The 18,539-nt window shown below is 56.9% G+C and overlaps 1 protein-coding gene across 2 annotated transcripts in view; it reads right to left on the minus strand.

Annotated features, from left to right (window-relative positions):
• The window catches only part of BSN (bassoon presynaptic cytomatrix protein), a 91,539-nt gene that overhangs the window by 23,620 nt on the left and 49,380 nt on the right, over positions 1-18,539 (minus strand). For both annotated transcript variants that reach the window (XM_044253562.1, XM_044253563.1), the window contains exons 2-3: positions 16,339-16,747; positions 1,437-2,321 (exon numbers count right to left, since the gene is read on the minus strand). In XM_044253562.1, the coding sequence (XP_044109497.1) occupies positions 1,437-2,321; positions 16,339-16,747 (1,294 nt within the window). The remainder of the gene's footprint in view (positions 1-1,436; positions 2,322-16,338; positions 16,748-18,539) is intronic.

Below are 18,539 nucleotides of genomic sequence, written 5' to 3' on the forward strand. Positions count from 1 at the left end.
TGGGCCAGGAAGTCCCTCTGGGATAAGGGGACTCGCAGTCCCTCAGCATCAGGGTGACCCAGGGTGCCCAGCATCAGGTGGCAGTGCTATGTGCCTGGCAATCTCCAGATGGGAGCTCCTCTGGCTCCCCTGGGTGACCCCTGGGTGCCGCCTCCCCCCCCAGCTAGCCAGGCCAGCTGTCCTCCAGTGAGCTATTGGATCTAGGGCTTAAAGCGTGGTAGTATGGGGCCCGGAGGGCCACATGGTCATCATCTGAGGAGGTCACTTGTCTTCATTAGAGTTGCTTCTTTCTGCGTGTTAGGGAAATATGGCCTATGACAGCCAAAGCAGTCTTCCCTATCACCGTGGGTTGCTCCAGTGGAGGCCTGACCCAAAGCAAGTCAGAACAAGCTGCCAAGGCTCTCCTGCCCCACCATGGACCACGCATGCCTCAGCCTAGGAGCCCAAGGGCACAGGCGGCGGCCTACGTGCAGGAAGAAAGGCTTTGGCTTGACCATCTCCTGAGGGGACACAGGTGGGGACGCAGCCACCAGTCAAGATGAGCCAATTGCTCATCTTGTCCCCATCGGGCAGAGTGAGTGAGGGGAGGAGAAGCAGCAGCCTCCAGGTCCAGGCTTGTCCAGCTCTGCCCAGGAACCTCTACACCTTCTGAGCCATCTAGGCTGGGCTCAAAGCTTTGAGAGAACACTGGGCCTCCTGTTCTTGTCCATCCAGCTCTACACAGTGCCCAGAGCCCTTCCTGGGACCAAGGACTGAAGGAAGACAGGCCCCAGCCTCAGAGCTCCCTCAAACTTCCCTATGGATAAGAAGAACGTCTCTGAGCATCCCCACAAGCAGCACCATGGAGAACCAGGCCCAGCCAAAGGAAAGTATGTGGCCCAAATATGCTGGCTTTGACAAGCGGACATCAACATCTGGGACCTCAGAAGAGGCGATGGAGGGCGGATCCCTCCTGGCTAGGCTGGAGCCAAGGCAATGGGGCACAGCCCTCTGCCTAACAGCCCTTCAATGCCCTGGGTGGGTCACAGACTGAGGGCAGGACGGGACCTCAGGCTCTTCCTACCTGAGCAGGGGAAATTAGCATCTTTCATCAGGCCAAGCCCATGAGAGCTGGGAATGGAGCAGCCACTTCACGGCCTCCCAAGCCTGTTGACCCCTGGGATGGGCCCCAGGACACTGGTCAGCTGGCCAGAAGCAGCAGGTACCCTTCCCCCGTTCCCTGAGCCAGTCAGTTTTCTGAGTGGAACAACAAGCCGGGGACAGGGACAGAAAAGGGAGCATGGGCCCCCTGTGGCCATGTCGGGACAGCCTTGCAGTGGCTGAAGACCCAGTTCTCAAAAGCCCTCTCTGGCTCCCAGGCCTCCCGTGCCCCCATCACTCCAGGTCCTGGCCCCTCACCAAGGCCCAAGGGCACACACTCGGTCCTGCTGTCTTACCTCTACCAGGTGGGGCGTTGGGTTGAAGCCACACAGGTTGCACACCTGGAGCTTGCAGGTGGTACAGGTATTGTAGTTGGCTGGGCCCTTGCTGCCCACGTTGAGCTCAGCTTGGCACAGTGGGCAGGTGGCCCTTTCCTTCGGCGTGGTCTTTGGCTTGGCAGTAGCCTTGGTGGCCGCCTGGTGTTCCGCTTTGCCATGCTTTGGACTGGTTGTTCCCCCGGTTCTTGCCAGGGCTGCAGGCCCCGGCCCAGGACCTGTTCTAGCTCCAGGCTCAGTTTTGGCTCCAGGTGCTGGCCCAGGTCCAGGCCCTGAGCCTGGGGGTCTCGGGCCAGCCTCCTTGCTGGCATCACTGAAGACGATCTTGGGTGGCCCTTTGCTGGGGGCAGCCTGGCCCTGGGGTTCAGCCTCAGGCTGCACAGACATGAGGGTACTTGCCTGGGTCAGCAGGGACGCGCCGAGGCCAAAGAGCTTCCCAGTGAGGCCCTCCTGGGTCTGCTCAGCAGCACCAGGCCCCGAGGGTACTGTGGTGGCACTTTTGGCCAGGGCCTCTCCTGCCGGTGGCCTGGGCTCTGCTGTTGAAGGCTTGACAGGAAGAGGGGGCTGAGGAGACACCCTCCCCACCTCCGGAGGGGCAGCTGCTTGGGCAGGCCCCGGCACTGAGGTGGCCCTGGCTGTCTCAGGCTGGCGGGGGCCAGGCTGTGGTCCCCCTGGGCCCTGCAATCTCTCTTGCTCTGGCTTCCCCAGGGGCTGTTTGGCTGGGGACTGGGCAGGAGATAGGGCTGGGGAGTGCAGCTGCTGCTGGCTCTTGGAGCGAGGCGCCGTGGTCATGTCCATCCCCAGAGCCCGCTGCATCTGGCAGTTCAGACAGAGCCACTCCTTCACCTGAGGAGGAAGCATCAGGGTCAACAGGGTGGACAGGACTGGTGGTACCCACAGCTCAGATCCCACAGCAGCCAGGACCAGCTCCAAGTGCAGGCAGGAGTGACAAGGCCCGCTCAGATGTTTCTGGGCCAAAGGGACCGAGGGCACGGCCCCCACCCCTGGGAGCTGCCAAGTGCCTGGAACAGAACACGGGCAGTCCCACACTCCCCACCCCCCAAACACCAATCTGCTGTCTGCCGGATCCCCCTGTGCAGGGGTCTCCCCCACTGCCTGCAGGCTGTACGTCTGATCTGTGTACATCATTCCATCCCCAAGGCCTCCCCCACCAATGATACCCCCCAACGCCTCCAATTGGTCTCTCTCCTTCCCCTGTTGCCCTCTTTAGGCCATGTCCACACAGCAGTCAGCCTAATCTTTTAAAATATAAATCAGGATGGAAACGATGGCCTTAGTACAGTGCCTGGAAGGCAATCAATGTTCAATTAAAAACTTGCAGGATGAATAGAGAAATGAAGAGTAACAGGAGGGAGAGGGAGGCACAGAAAATAAATGACACCATGGCCCCTGTCCGAGAGGAGCTTGGAGCATTGCAGAAGGCACAAGACGGATGCGGACAATCTGGAAAGCGAAGTAAGGTGATGTCAGTGATGATGTAAATAGAATGAAAAAGACATTTTTTTTTTCTTAAGCAAGACACATTTTTTAAGAAAATGGGATAATCTGTGCCCTAGAACAAACAAGCATGTGTTGCTATTCCTGTGAGGGACACGGGCTTTCCTCTCTGCATCCACACCTCGCCGAGTAAAGTGAGTGCGAGATTTGGCTTGGGCCAATCACCGCCTCCAGCAGGACTTCGGGCCTGGCTGTGTGACCCTGAAAACAGGACTGATCCGTGTTACTTGGTAAATGAACACCAGGGGAGAGGGAGTCTTTTTGCCTTCGGGATTACTCAGAGAACATGGGTGTAGGTCAGTCAATAGCCTTCTTTCCCAGCATCTGGGGAGATGCTAAGGATGACATCAATAGACTCAGAAGTAGAAACGAGGGGCGCCTGGGTGGCTCAGTGGGTTGGGGCCTCTGCCTTTGGCTCAGGTCATGGTCCCGGGGTCCTGGGACTGAGCCCCAGATTGGGTTCTCTGCTCAGGGGGAGCCTGCTTCCCCCTCTCTCTCTGCCTGCCTCTCTGCCTACTTGTGATCTCTGTCAAATAAATAAGTAAAATCTTAAAAAAAAAAAAAGAAGTGGAGATGAGGTTAGGAGAAGGGGGCAGATCTGATGACTTTGTTTCATTCCCTGGCTTCAGCTATGCCTTAAGTCTAGCCCTGGACTTCCAGTTACATGAACCAATGATATTTTTTTTCTGCCAAAAGAAATCTACGTATGGATCAGAGCATATCACTTAGGGGCTCAAATCCCTTAGTGGAGTCCCACCATGCCTGTCACGGGAAATCCCACGGCCCACACCCCAGCCCATCCCTCTCTCCGGCCTCCTTCCCTACCACCCCTGCTTAGCAGTCTCACCCCAGAGACCCTGGGCCTCCTGCTCGGCCCAGGAGTCCTCTAAGCTCAGAGTTTTCTCTGTCCCCAGGCTGGCTAGCTGCACAGACCTCAGGTCTCCCCCTCAGGGCCCTCTCTGGCAACGCAATGGGACAGACCACCTAGGCATGCTGTAGCTAATCACCCAGTTTATTCTCGTTCTTTCCCGAAGTATCTACTGCTATGTTTCTCTAGGTGGTCTCCTGTCGCTCCACCCAGCTCGTGAGCGCGCGTTGAGGTGCTCTCAGGACAGTGTGTGTGGCACAGAGCAGGGCTCATTCCAGAGAGGCTTGTAGTGGGATCAATGCCAACACCCTATTAATAGGGGGCACAGTTCCCACGAAGCCCAAGCTGTGAGATTGGAGATTCAGGGCCCCAGTGAGGAGGCTCCTCATTTTCAATCAGACCTGAAGCCCGAGGCCAAGGTTGCTCCATCTTCACTTGTAGCCAGAGCCTTCAAAAGGGGGGGGGGATACGTGGCAGGGGGGCGGGGGGCAGTCACCAGGGAAAGGTCCCATCTGGTTCCTGAGGCAAAAAGCCGCTTCTGTCCAGCCTCAGGGGTGCCTGCCCTCCTGCTCTCCGCCTTGAGGTCACAGGGCCACGCAGCTGCTGCTTTGGCTGATTTGGCAGTGGGGGAGCCCGGCCCTGGCTATCTTGCCCCGCCAGTGCAAGAGCGGCCACGGAGGTGGGGAGAACACCACAGTCTGGCGAGCATTCTCTCATGCCCAGCACCACACATGGCCTGTTTACGGGCAGCCTTGCCTTTGGTCTTCACAGTAGAGAAAATCAAGGTCTGATACAATTTAACCACATGCTCTTGTGGTTAACCCACGAGGAAGCGGTGTTATGGGTGAAATGAGCCCGGCCAGCCTGGCCCAGCTCCTGAGCCGCAGCCTGGTGCCTTCTGCCTTCCTGCTTCTTCCAAAGACCAGCAGCCTCATGCAGGTCAAGTCATGGGGTAGAAGTCCCCGCTGCAAAACACTGGCCGAGCCCTCCAAGACCAACCCCAGTTCCAAAAACACTAAGAAGAGTGATGCCTTAGAAACTGGGATACGAAGCCATCTGCCCCAGTTGGGAACTGTCAACTCACCTAGATGTTTTTGGAGACCCAAGGCAGCTCTGTGCACATTTGGACAGAGAAAGCCTCAGAGGAAATAATTTGCATCCATGGGACTCAGTCCATAGACCCCTTTAGAAAGGTCCCACTTGGCTAGGGAGGCCTCACTCCCATCAAAGTGGGAGCTCCCAGGGGCAAGCTATTTCCACTCACCCTCAGAGGGAGCCTTGGAGGGGATTACCCTCCTGAGGGGAGGCCCAGGCACTGCCCCAGGGCAGCAGCCAGACTCAGTTCCTGTAGTGGGTGCCCAGGTACACCCTAGACTCTGTAGCTCTCGTGCATCTGCACAGCACGCTCTGGGACTTTCTGAGAAGAGGGATCTGGAAGGTAAAGCTCCTTATCCTGGGACTTCAGAGTGACCCTCCTTCAGGTCCTGGACAGGGTTGAATAAGGGCATGGACTGAAGCTCCTGCACTCACCACTAGAACCTTCCCTTACCCAGCCTCCGTCACCCAGGCTGTCACAGGCACTCACCTAAAATAGAACCTCTCCAAGAAACAGCTAAAACGCCCCTCGGTGACTCATAGCCCAGATGGGCACAGCTATTTCTATCCAGCCTCTTCTAGACGGTGAGGAGCCTTGACCACACCCTTGCTGGGCCCCACCCAGGCTCAGGCCTGCAGACAGGCCCTGCACGGCCCCCCCCGTGGGAAAGGCCTCCCAAGGAGGACACCGGGAGAGGAGCTCTCTGAACCCAGCAAAACTTCCGTTGGCCTCCCTCACAGATTGTCAGGAGCTGGATCTGAGGAGCTCAGCCTCAGCCTCTTCCTCCCCACACCTGCCAGCCCACTTGCCCACCTCGGCTGGGCATACACGGCCGGGCCCGTGGCACACTTCTCAGCACTGGGACCAGCAGCAGTGAGAGCCTTCTTCACCTATACCAGCGTCAGTGGCTACTTGGCACCCTCCCATCCAGCTGCCCACCAGAATCACGGGAACGGCCTTCTACTAGCGTGACAGGAAATCTCTCTTAGAGTCTTGCTGTCTAGTCCCTCCATGGGCCTGACCTGGCAAGGCCAGGAGATGAGCAGGCTACCAGTCACAGAACTCGTGTCCCAAGAGCCAGAGGTAAGCCAAGGGGACTTCCCAGGGCTACCCTGAGGTGAATGGCTCTGCCAGACACTAGCTTCTGTCAGGTTAACCCTTCTTGCCAGCAAGGAAGCTCATCCTGCCATCTCAGAGGTATGGACACCTGCGCACCCCAACCCGGTCAGGGCCTGACCAGCAGTAGGGACTGGAAGCTTGGTGTGGTGTGCAGGATATGAGCCGCTTTGGAACTGGGAGAAGCAGACGCTACAGGAAAGTGACTTCCCACAGAGAGCTGCTGCCTGCCCAGCCAGGAGCCTGCTAGGAATTCAAAAAGGCAGGGCCTCCTGGGCTCTGGCTCTGAAGGGACTTTCATCCCAAAAAGAGCCTTTCTTAGATGTTCCCTTACTCAAACTGTTCAGTGGATGGAAGGGCGGCTAAGTGGCACGGCCCACCCAGGATCTAGAGGCCTGGGGACCAGGCTGAGGGCTCTGAACCACAGGTTGAAGGAACAGCCAGCCATGATCTGTCTGCTTCGGCCGCTCCCCACAGCTCCTCCCCAGGGCTCTGGGGCAGAGAGGGGAGTGGGGGCCCTCTGGGGGAGAGGCTTCTACATCTCTCCCACAGGGACACTGGTGGCACTGAGACTTGCCACCCTGTGTCCCAGGCCCAAAGGCAGGGGCCTAGGCTCACTTGCCATATATTGCCCAGAAGGAAGCTGCCCAGGAAATGTGCTTCTGCTCCCGAGGTAGAGCCTGCCTCACGGTCGCCTCCGAGGCTGCCGGGAGGTTCTGAGGGCCCCCAGTAGCAATAGATTTTCTTTCCACTCTCCCCTCCTGCCTCCCCACCAGCAAGGAAGAAGGAGGGCTGCAGACATCCCTTAGCCTGCCTTCCTGCAGAGAGCGGCGCCTTGCCTCTGAGGCCCAGCCCTCCCCGGGAAAGAGGGCATTGGGTGGTCAGATCGATCTGTGCGGACATGCCTGATGCCGCAGCATGCATGCTTTTTCCCATTTCGGTACAAGTTCAAACAGTACAGAAACAGCTTAAAAACAAGCCTCCCCTGCTGGTTCCTGGGAGGGTACCACCGGCCAGCATGGCTCTCCACTCTCTTCTGGGCTGTGAGTCACTTGCCAGGCCTCAACGGAGGGCACCTGTCCCACTGCGGCCCCTGGACCAACGGTGCTCCAGAGAAGGGAGTCAGGGCTGGCTTACCCCCTTACTCTCCCCCCAGCACTGGACATACTCCCTGCCCCATCCCGCAGCTGGCTGCCCACAGGCTTAGGGGCAGGCAGGAGCCAAGGGTCGCAAAGGGTGGGGCATATGAACGCCGAGTTGGATGAATGAATCAGCCAGACATGGCCCATCGGGGAGGCCCCAAGAAACTGCCCAGCACGTGAGGCCAGGATTTGTGGAGAGGAGGCTGAATCTAAAAGTTCCTGGAGGCCGGGAGTCCTCACTGGCCTGGAGCTCCGTGAAACAGAAAGAATCCATCCCCTTGCTGATCTCTACAAACACCTGGCTTCCCACCTCTGGGGTCCAACTCTTCCCAGCCTCCCCTAGAGAACCTCTCCTCCCTCCTAGGCCTTCCACTGTGCCCTGTGAAACATCCTTTCCTGACCAACCCGGCTCCCCAAACTCCCTACACACACACACACACACACACACACACACACACACACACACACATTTCTTGGTCCTCCATCCCCCTGTCCAGGAGAAACCGTACTCTCTGGACTTCAGAATGTGGTAACCACTCACCCTCCCTTTAAAATCCCTGGGACCCCTGGGGCTTAGCCCTTAGCTTCCCCATCCTTCTCCCCTCCTAGCTGCTGTTGCCTTCCAGGCTCCACCATCACGGCCACTAGTTCTCCAAAAGCCCCGTGGCCCTTGTCTCCCAGGCTCCCACTGAACCGACTGCCACCGTCACAGTGGATGGCAGTCACCGCACTGACTCAGCCCATCCCCCGGCCTCGCCCTCACACCCATTATCACCCCAAACCGTCTCCTCTAAAATCACCCTGTACCTATTCTCCTCCAGCCTTCTAGGTCACTTCCTGGGCCTCCCCACTGTAGCGGTCCTTGGGCCTCATGGGGATACCACCGAGCCTCTGCCTTCACATCTTTTCCTGCCCAGCTCAATCTATGGTCAGCATGCAGTCACTCTGACCTATGTCAGCTTCGGAACTAGATGCAAACACATACCCCTTTCTCTGGGCCTCTACCCACACAGATAAGTGGGTACCAGGCAAACGGGCTCCACTGCCAATTAACGTCTGCCCCAACTTCTCCTGGGCCCCCCTAGCTGCCTGGCTAACTAACTCATTCACCCCCAACCACAATGGCTGGTTCAATTTCTCCTGCCCCCATCCCTCCCTGCAGCCCTCCCCTGCCTTCTGGCTTAAACCACTGGCCTGCTGCCCATGTCTTCAAGAGCAGCCACACAACAGGTCTGCCTCCTCCACACTCAGGATCTGGACCTGCCTCCTTGGGGGCCCCACTCCTTCAAGCACACTGCCTCCCCCACACCCCAAGGCATCTCTTGCCTCTCTCACAACTCAGTGCCATTGTCTTCTGCCTCCCAGAACCCTCTCCTATCTATAGCCTGGGCTCTCGCCTCTCCTCAGTCAGGCTTCTCAAGACTTGTCCACATAGACAGCCCTCAAAAAATGTTATGCTGAGGGCAAGAAGGCTTATCCAGAAGAGCACGTTTCTACGAAGCCCTAGAAGAAGCACAACCCCTCTATGGTGGAGAAAAGTCAGAACAGCTGTTGTCTCTGGAGGAGGGGTGAGAAGACCAGAAGGGGGCCTGAAGGAACTTTCTAGGGTGACAAGGATGTCCACCTTGAGAGAGGGGTTTGGTGGACACAGCGGCTTACTTTTGCCAAAGCTCACAGAATGCTACACTTGAGCTCTCTCTACCTGTCATCATAGGTACATTTTACCTAAAAATAAAACCACATGCTTCAAACAAATACTAAACTCCAGCTGATGGTAAGCCTACTGAAATGTTTAGTGTTAAGTCTACCGATGCCAAGAGGCTTGTGAGTCTCAGCGCCGAATCCCAGGTCTGTAGACTAGCCGACCGAACCCCACCTAAAGGTTCACAGGGGCCTCCAACTTGATACAGCCCAAATGGAAACATTCTCCTTCTCTAGCGCCTAGTCCCATGTCCAACACATGTCCCAAACCTGTCTGTGTAGCCTCCAACATCCACCAGGAATCGGTCAAGGCCATCCACTACCATCCCATAGCCCCAGCCCTGGGAAGCCAGCCCCGCCCCATGAGCTGATCTCCACACAGGGGACCCAGACTGGCAGCAGGGCTGAAGGGAGGGGGGTGTTGAGAGTTCTGTGGTCAAATAAACATAAACATAAAATTGGCCATTTGGCCATTTTAAATGGTGTACAATTCAGTGGCATTCATTCCATTCATAATGTTGTACAACCATCACCGTTATCAATTTTCAAAGAAGTGGGGTTTGGGGTGTTTTTTTAAAGACTTATTTATTTATTTGAGAGCAAGAGCGTGAGAGAGACAGCAGTGGGGGGAGCAGAAGGAGAGAAGCAGACTCCCCGCTGAGCAGGGAGCCCAATGGAGGGCTTGTTCCCAGGACCCTGAGGTCACAACCTGAGCCGAAACCCAGAGTCAGACGCTCAACTGACTGAGCCACCCAGGTGCCCCTCAAAGAGGTGTTTTTAAATGCACATCTGACCTTCCCACTGCCACTTCCCGATGCCCTTGAAATCCCATCTACAGACCCCAGCAGGATCCGCATGTCCTCTGATCCTGCTCACAGACCCCCAGCTAGCCCAGCCCTGGCTTGCTCCAGGCCCTCACACAGACCATGCACTTCCCCTCAGGCCTCCCTGGACCCCCTTTCCCCGGTCCAGCTTCAGTCTAATGTCCCCTCCTTGTAAAAGCCCCCCCACCCAAGAGTCTCTTTGCAGCATCCCAGCAAGCCCTGCCCCCTCCCTGACCTCCCCCAGGTCCTCCTCAGAGCTGACCCTCAGGTTTTGACCGTATGTTTGCTCCTGTGGTTATCAGAAGGGCTGCCTCTCCCTCTGGCCTCCGGGCGCCACCAGGCTGAGCAACACAGCTGCTTCGGTCCTGCCTGATTCTCCAGTGTCAAGGACAGTTCCCGGCTTCCCATAAGCCCTCCACAGCCTTTGCAGGGGAAGGAAAGGATGAGAAAAAGGGAGAGGGCCCTCTGCTGACGGTGGATCCAGGCCGGCCTGCCCCAGGTTACCAGCAGCTGGTGACTTCACCTAGCTCTCCTGCCTCCCTGCCCAGTCCTGCCTCCGGGCTTTCTCCAACACCTCCCTTTCCTGCCTCTCCCCTCTCCTCCTTCTCCCTGTTCCCACTTTATTTATTTTTTTTCTCCACCAATTTTACTAAATTCTCTTCCCATTCTGTTTCTTTTGCCCCCACGTATAAAATCTCAGGTTTCTGCTCTGAGTTACTTTCACATTCATCCTCAGATAACTGTACCGATGGCCCCCTTTGTCTCTGGAAGCTGGAGTTGTGTGCCTGATGGCTCTAGCTATGAAACAGCTCCCGCAGAGCTGTCTCTTCCGCGTGCCCCCAGTGGTGCTGGCACCTGTCCTGCAGTGATCCAGGCAGGCAAGTCAAGTGTCCTGTGTCCTGGGAGCAGGGACTGGCAGCAGGGCTGGCCGTCCAGGACAGACTGAAGCTTGGCAGGCATTTCCCTATTGACCTGAAGACTTGTTTCTTCGAGGTAAACTGCCCAAGGACCAGATGTACTGTGGGAGAAAGGCTTCCCAAAGAGCCTGCCACCTGGAGACCCACTTCCTTTGAGTGTGGAGGTTGAGAAGGGAAGGCTGGGCACGTGTGCAGACACCACCACCTCCTGGGCCCAGGAGGGAGGGGGACACCTTTGCCTCTCCTCAGCCCACTGCTGATCTATGTCCTCCTAAAACCTGCTCCTCGTCCCCTACTGGCCCACGAGGCAGTGTGGCCAGGAAGGAGCAGAGGGAAGGGGGCAAGGCTGGTGGCTGCAGCGGAGGGATCCGTGCGGCACTCCCGGCACCTCCCCCGGGCCATCTGGTGCCCCGGCCCTTGCCGGAAAGAAGTGGGCTGCAGGCAACAGCGGAAAGGCTTATGGCCATTGCTTCATCTCCCTCCCTCTCCACACCGCCCACCATGGGTAAGCGCTTCACCCCAAGGCTTGCCCATGGAGTGGGGATGAAGGGGGTTGCACAATGGATTATATATCCTTGGCTTGGTCTTGGCAAAGTCCAGACTTAGGAACGGACGAAGAGAGACCACGATCATTTTTCTCTAGTTTTTTTGGAGGGGCAGCTGAGTGATTCTGACTAGAGCAAGGGAGGCGGGAGGCAGATGAGCTCAGATGGGTTGCCTAACATGGAACCCTGCTACTCCCCACTGGGGCAGCTAGTGGGCCTCCCGGGAGCGGGCTGCTGGCCGGAGGTGCTGCTCTGGGACAATTCTGCCAATCAGATCTGGAAGCACAGGCAGGCCACCAGCCCTGAGTCTGCATGGCCCTTGCTCCTGTGACGCTGTTCCTAGGGGAAGGCCAGACTCCTGTCTGAAGGAATTCCAGGCCGGGATGTGCTGCTGGGCCGCTGAGAGGGGCAGGGAGGCCCCTGAGAGGACTGGGAGGTCTGGGCTGCTTCTGGCCCCTACTCATCTTCCCCAGCAGCTCACTCCTACCCCCACTGCCCCCACAAATCTCACCCTCAGACTGCACCCAGAAGGATCACCGCTGTGCCTTAACTCCTCTCTCTATCGGGAGAGAGCCTGACTTGTGCAGCAAGGGCCTCCCTCCTGGAGGAGAAAGGGATGGCAGGTCTGAAGGTCAAGTCACTGAAGAGTGGAGAGCTGGGCTAACAGGCCTGTCAGGCATGAGGTATCAGCAAAGCCACCAGACCTTTCTTCTGGCTTCCCTGACCCCCTGCTTCTCTTTTAGAGAAACCGGACTTTTGGGAAGTTAAGGTACTTTGCTAAGGATCCACATCCAGGGAGAGAAGGGAACAATCTTCCTGCCTTTTCCCCACCACTAGGCATGGAATGGGGTCACAAGCTAATGCTCTGGCCTCCTAGTCAGTGTGTCCTCACGGGGAGGACCTCTTAAGGGTGATGACAGGTGTTCAGCCCCCACAAGGGAACCCCCAGTCTTTTGTCATGATTTCGAACGGGTTAAACTATTCATCTTCCCTGAGTTCCAGGACACCAGAACTCCGAAAAGAAATGGCCTCACCATGGAAAGTGGCTGAGATGGCCCTGCCTGCTCTGAACTACCCGCAACCTGAGCAAAAGCGGACCGTGGGTGGGGAAGACAGTGCGAGAGCCCCTGAAGGAACGCCAGAGGGCCCACTACTAATTCTGGGTCCCCAGCTCTATTGCTCCAAACGACCCTGAAGCAGCCAAGGCTTCCCAAGACTTCATCTCCCGGGCTATAAACAGAGCATGCTCTGAGCTCCTTCCCTGACTTGCATGAATCTCCATGTGCTCCAGGCCTCAGAAGCCCAGCAAAGGACACGGGCGGGCATCCACCTCTGAAGGGATCATCGCCGGAGGAGCTGGCCATCCAGGGCCCGGGCGGAAGAACGGCAGGCGCCACGTCTGTGTGAGCCTAGCACCCTCCCGGTGGCCTGGGAACGGACAGAAGCCCAGGCCTGCTGGCCAGGAGAGGAGGGGTTCCACATCTCAGCCGCAGCTCTGGCCGAATAGGGTGGATGGTTCTACCTGTGGGTCTCCTCTCCACACCTCATCTGCTGTTTCTGGAAGACCCAGTGAAAGGCCCAAGACTCCTGACAGATGCCATGAGGCGGAAAGACAAATTCACTGAGCTCCAGTGGCCATCGCCTTCCTCCTTTCTGCTCCCCCACCCTCACCCAGCCCTTCAACACGGTGGCCCTGTCACACTCCTGATCTGGGCCACAAACTGAGGGATGAGCCAGGGATTCTCTCTCTACCTGGGAAGGAAGGTCCGTTTTCCATGATCCCATTTCCAAAGATCTGAGGGCAGCTTTGTTAGCAGTCCCAGAGAGGCCATGAAGCCCTCCAAGTCACGAGCGTGGCCCTTGTCCCTCTCTAGTACTCCTGCCAGTAGGAAGCTGAGAATTCTGCCGGCCTGCCCTGAGGAGGCTCTGGTGAGCTTCTGGGCAGCACGCGGGGCCCCACCTGCCTCAGTCCTGCCTGAACATCACTACACTAGCGGTTTCAGACACACAGGCCCATCCCCAGACAAGGTCCCCAGCATGCTCACCCCACACCATGGCCAGTGTCCACAGTGCGTCTGTGCAGGGACAGGCACCACGTCCCTTTGCACGTCTCTTCCTGTGACGTGAGTACTGGAGCTGGGCTTCCTGGAAAAGGTGGCTCAGCTTGAGCCCCTGTTACCAAGACACAGCGCCCTTCAGAACTAGCCCCTCGGGGCGCCTGGATGGCTCAGTGGGTTAAAGCCTCTGCCTTCGGTTCAGGTCATGATCTCAAGGTCCTGGGATCGATCCCCACATCAGGCTCTCTGCTCAGTGGGGAGTCTGCTTCCTCCTCCTCTCTCTCTCTCTCTCTCTACCTGCCTTTCTGCTTACTTGTGATCTCTGTCTGTCAAATAAACAAATAATCTTTAAAAAAAAAAAAAAAAAAAAGAACCAGCCCCTCGCCCTGCCCAGAGCCTCAGGCCAGGCAGGAGCCCAGCCCACACACACTAGCGGAATCCCAGAAACAGCCTTCTTGGCCCACATGATGTCAAGTTAGCCCCACATGATGTAAGTTACATATTCTGACCAGGATGGATCAACGGGTGTGCGAGCAAAACCTACAAACTGGTTTTCTCGTTACGTGACCAAGGAGGTGGCTCTGCTGGAGACCAACCGCTCTGCCGGCCTCTCAGGAAAGCAGGCCGAGGGTTCTTTCACCTTGACAGGAACCCCACTGAAAGCCAGCTCTGGAGCAGAAAAGGTTCTGCTGGGAGACGCCTTCAGAAAAGGGCATCCACCAGCTTCTGAGAACCTGGAGAATGTACTAGGTCAGCGTTTCCCAAACTGACGCCATGGAACAGCAGTCCTGAATGTTCTGCGAAAGCAAGTCTGGGAAAGGCTGCTGGCTGCAGCTCTGTCTTGGAGCCGCATGGTGCCATTCAGGAAGCTGAAGCCCTGAGAAGCCTCACGGTAAAGAACCAATGCATTTGTCTGGCTCGGCATTTGCTCGAGGTACCTGGCGGGGAGGCCTGCTCCTCACCAAACCCCGTGAATCTGCCGTAAAGTCTGAGGCCCCTTCCTTCCTGGCCCTGAGCCTTGGCCTCCTCCCGGCACAATGAGGCAGATGGACACAATGAGGCAGTCGCCAAGGTCCTCCCACTCGGCTGTTTTTCTCAGCACATCCAAGGCTGGCTCCCTTCCCACCTCACCCAAGGTCCTGGGCTTGGGGGAGCCTGTTGCATGGCAAGGGCTGGGCTGCCCACCAGGAAACCGGTGCACCACGTGTGGCTCTCCCTTGATCTCCGCCCACCTCATCCAGAGGGCTTCAGGCCCTAGGGCTTGAGTGAGCCTCTCAGGGATGCTGGAACACAGGGGGTCGCGGCCACACTGGAGTGGAGCTGGGCGGGGGGGCGGGGCTGGCACACAACAGCATCTCGTCCCTGCCTGCCAAACCTCACTGCTCCCAGCCAGCTGTTTCCGGCTTCTCGCTGGCAGAAACACACAGGTGAGCTTCTCTGATCTGGATCACGTTGTTCTAAGTACTGCAGGGCCAACACTTACCTAACGATCAGCGCAGGGACTGGCCTGTTTCTAATCACAGATGCAATAATCACGAGTGTGCCCGCCTCCTCAAGGAAGCCCCCACACTCCAGGAGCGACTCCAAACCTACTGAGTCATCTCCCCACAACGGCAGCTCCTTCCTCAGAATCTCACACTTACCTCTCGCAAACCACACATCCCACACCCACGGCACCTCATGTCACAAATAGACCCCGACCTGCGAACAATTATTCTCACTCATCCCCTCACCCACGAGGTCCAAACAGCTTCTGCTGCTGATTGTCCCGGAGGCAACCAGGCCTGTGACTGCAGCAGCTGGGCTCCACTCTGCCCTAGGGCAGAGCCCTGGGGGAGGAACTAGAGACTTCTTTGGGTTACTCCAGAGGAGAGGGGGGAAGCCGGCAAACCCGCTGAGTTCATTTCAAAGGCCTGGCCCTGGCTTTACCAGCTCACCAGCCTCTGGGTCATCAAAAAGAGCCTCCAGGGGCTTGGCTGAGCATCCCATGGCAACCCAAAGCAGCCTCAACAAAGCCAGGATGGGGCTGAGGACCCAGGGTCCTCTGGAGGCAAAAAGGAGGCCAATCTCATGGAAATGGCCCTGCAGTGGTGTCTTAGTGAGAGTAGGACACTGTCACCTGTTGTGAATACTTGATTCCTAGCCTGGGTCTCTACCCCAGGGTTGTTTCTCAGGATGGCTAGCTGCTCTGCCACCTCAGGCCCCAGCTAACTGGAATGGAAGCCCAGAGAACCTTCGCAGAGCCCAACTGGAAAGCCATTTCCCGCCTCCCTTAAAACCTTGCTTCCCTCACCAGCACCCCCTTCCAGGGCCTACTGTCAGGGAGAAAGGCTGGCCTGAAGCCATGCAAATCTGCCTCCTCTCCAGTGTGCAGCTGCCTGTGGCCCTTTCCAAATGAGTATCCATTGAGAAAAGTTACCCAGAAGTCTGTCTTTGGCCCTCTCTAAGTCCATTTTTCTGGGTCAAGCTTGCACTGGGTAAGAAAGCATCTTCTCTGCTCGGACCTTGCCCGAGGTTTCAGGAGGGGCAGGAATCCCTCCAGAGATCTGCAGCCAGGCCTGTTCTCTGCTACCACATCTTGGAGCCAGGAAGTCACAAATTCCGGTGGCCAAGGGAAATGACCAGGAAAAGAGAGTTGGGTGAAGAGTGGAAGAGAGGGGTACCGGATGGCTCAGTCACTTAAGTGTCCGACTTGATCTCAACTCAGGTCTTGATCTAGGGATTGGGATTATTTTTAAGATTTTATTTATTTATTTATGTGACAGAGACAGCGAGAGAGGGAACACAAGCAAGGGAAGTGGGAAAGGGAGAAGCAGGCTTCCCGCCGAGCAGGGAGCCCAATGCGGGACTCGATTCCAGCACGCTGGGATCATGACCTGAGCTGAAGGCAGATGCTTAATGATGCAGCCACCAGGCACCCCTTGGGGGTGTGATTTTAAGCCCCATTTTGTTCCATGCTGGGCATGGAGCCTATTTTAAATAAATAAACAAACAAATAAATAAATAAATAAAAGAGGGGAAGGGAACGGAGGGAGGCATGGGAAGATAGGTGGGGGGACCCGGCGCAGAAGGTGGTTACCTGGGTGAGGTGAGGGTTGGGGTTGAACCCACACTGGTTGCAGACCTTGCTGTGACACTGGGTGCAGGTGTTGAAGTTTGGCTGGCTGGGGGTCGACGTGAGGTCCGAGGTCTTACATATGGGACACAGCGTGCTGCTGGGAAGGGGGGCGATCTGGGGGACGGAGTAGGGTGATGTGGGGGTGCTACCTCTGTCCGGTGACACAGAGGGGGACCGCCCTGATCTCTGCGTCCTGCTGTCTACCTGCAGCGTCCTGCGGGGGCCATCAGCCTCCTGGCCTGCTGGGCCCTGTGCCCTTGTCTCCCGGGGGCTCTCGCGGCCGGGAGCAGTAGCAGAAGCCTGCTTCGGGGTTGGGGAAGCTGCTCTCTGGCTACCCGGGGGCTCCTTGGGGTCCAGTCTCCTGGGAACGCTGAAATGACATTGAAAATGACTGCGTTAGAGACACATCTCGGAGAAGCAGCCTGCAGAGGGCTCTATCAAGTTAGGCGGCCCTGCCAAGCCCCACTCCACCCTCCCCTTCCTGCCCAGTGGCATCATGACGGTCACCGTTTGCTGCGTGCTGTTTGTGCCCCACGCTGAGCCTTGACAAGCGGCTCCCACTTGAACCCTCAGCATCAGGCCATGTGGTAGGACCACGAGCTCCCCTCTTCCATCCTGATAAAGGGCAGATTCTGACTCAGTAAATCTAGGACGAGAGGCGCACTTTTAACAATCTCTAAGGTGATATCTAGACTATGGTCTGCAGACCCCATGTTCCGTACCAAGGCTCTAAACCTGTACATTAGACACACCTGGCGTGATTTTTAGATTCCTGACTCTCAGACTATATGCCCCAGACAAATGACCTTAGAACCTGTGGGGGGCAGGGCCCTGGTTCAGAGCTATTGCCCTGGCAGGTCTGTTCAGGCTTATTCTCGCCAAAGGCTGACCCCAGACAGCTGGAGATGGGTGGAGGAGGCATCCCAGGGCCTGGTTAATGCCCCCTCCACAGGGACAAAGGAACCTTCTTTCTGGTGGTTCCCCACCAGGCCTGATGCTAGAGCAAGTCCATGGAGATGGGGGAGGTGTTACTTTTCTGTTCATGCAAGGCTTGGTGGGGGTGGAGTCTTAGGATCCAGCCCTTGAGGAGCTACTGCAGGAGGCCCCACGTGCCCGACCCCCCATCTCCATCCCCACCTGGCGCAGCTGCGGGGAAGCCAGCAGGGCTGAGCAGCTCAGTGATATAGAAAGTCAAATGGCTAGGCTGAACTCAGTCTCTTCATTTTCCTTTTCCCAATTTTCCTTTTCTAATTTGAAAGAAGCTGAGCACAAAAATCCCAAGACAATGCTTTGGATCGCCTCCCCGAAATTCTATCCTTGCTTCAGTCTGTGTTCACAGGGAGGATTCCGGCGCCCAGCAGACAGGCTGGACCAGCCAAGAGCCATTGCGGAAGCCAGGCCACAGAGGCCTGCAAGGGGCCTGCCCTGGTGTCCCCTGACCTCCTAGGGTCTGACTGACAGGAGGGGCCTCAATGTCTGCTGCCCCTGAATGAAAGCCATCTGCTTGCCAACTGGTAGAACCTCCTAGAACAAGCCATTTCGGGGGGGGGGGGACCCAAAATGCCCCTGGGAAGGCCCGCTCCAAGACAGTCCGTGGTTCTTTCTCCTTTCTGAGGAACTGTGTGTGTGTGTGTGTGTGTGTGTGTGTGTGTGTGGCAGAGCGGTGGGGGGGAGGGGAGAGGCACACCCTTGGTCTAATAAAGACTCTTCCAGAAAAAAGAAACACTCTTGGGGCGCCTGGGTGGCTCAGTGGGTTAAGCCGCTGCCTTCGGCTCAGGTCATGATCCCAGGGTCCTGGGATCGAGCCCCGCATCGGGCTCTCTGCTCCGCAGCGAGCCTGCTTCCTCCTCTCTCTCTGCCTGCCTCTCTGCCTGCTTGTGATCTCTCTCTGTCAAATAAATAAAAAAAATCTTTAAAAAAAAAAAAAAAAAAAAAGAAACACTCTTATGTGTCTGTCATACAGTTCTTTCATCAACTACGAATGGCATCCACCCATCTATCCAGTCTCATGGACCCTCGACTTCCTTCTTCAGTAGAATCACCAGAGCCTGAGTCTAAGCCTTCTGGGCCATCTTGCCACCAGCTGTAAGGCCCAGGATGTGGTGGCTGTGGCATCTCTGGGCCACACTTGGAACTTGCGCTCCAGGGCCTTCCCATAGACT

The sequence above is a fragment of the Neovison vison genome, chromosome 6 (genome assembly GCF_020171115.1).
Source record: "Neovison vison isolate M4711 chromosome 6, ASM_NN_V1, whole genome shotgun sequence".
NCBI lineage: Eukaryota > Metazoa > Chordata > Mammalia > Carnivora > Mustelidae > Neogale > Neogale vison.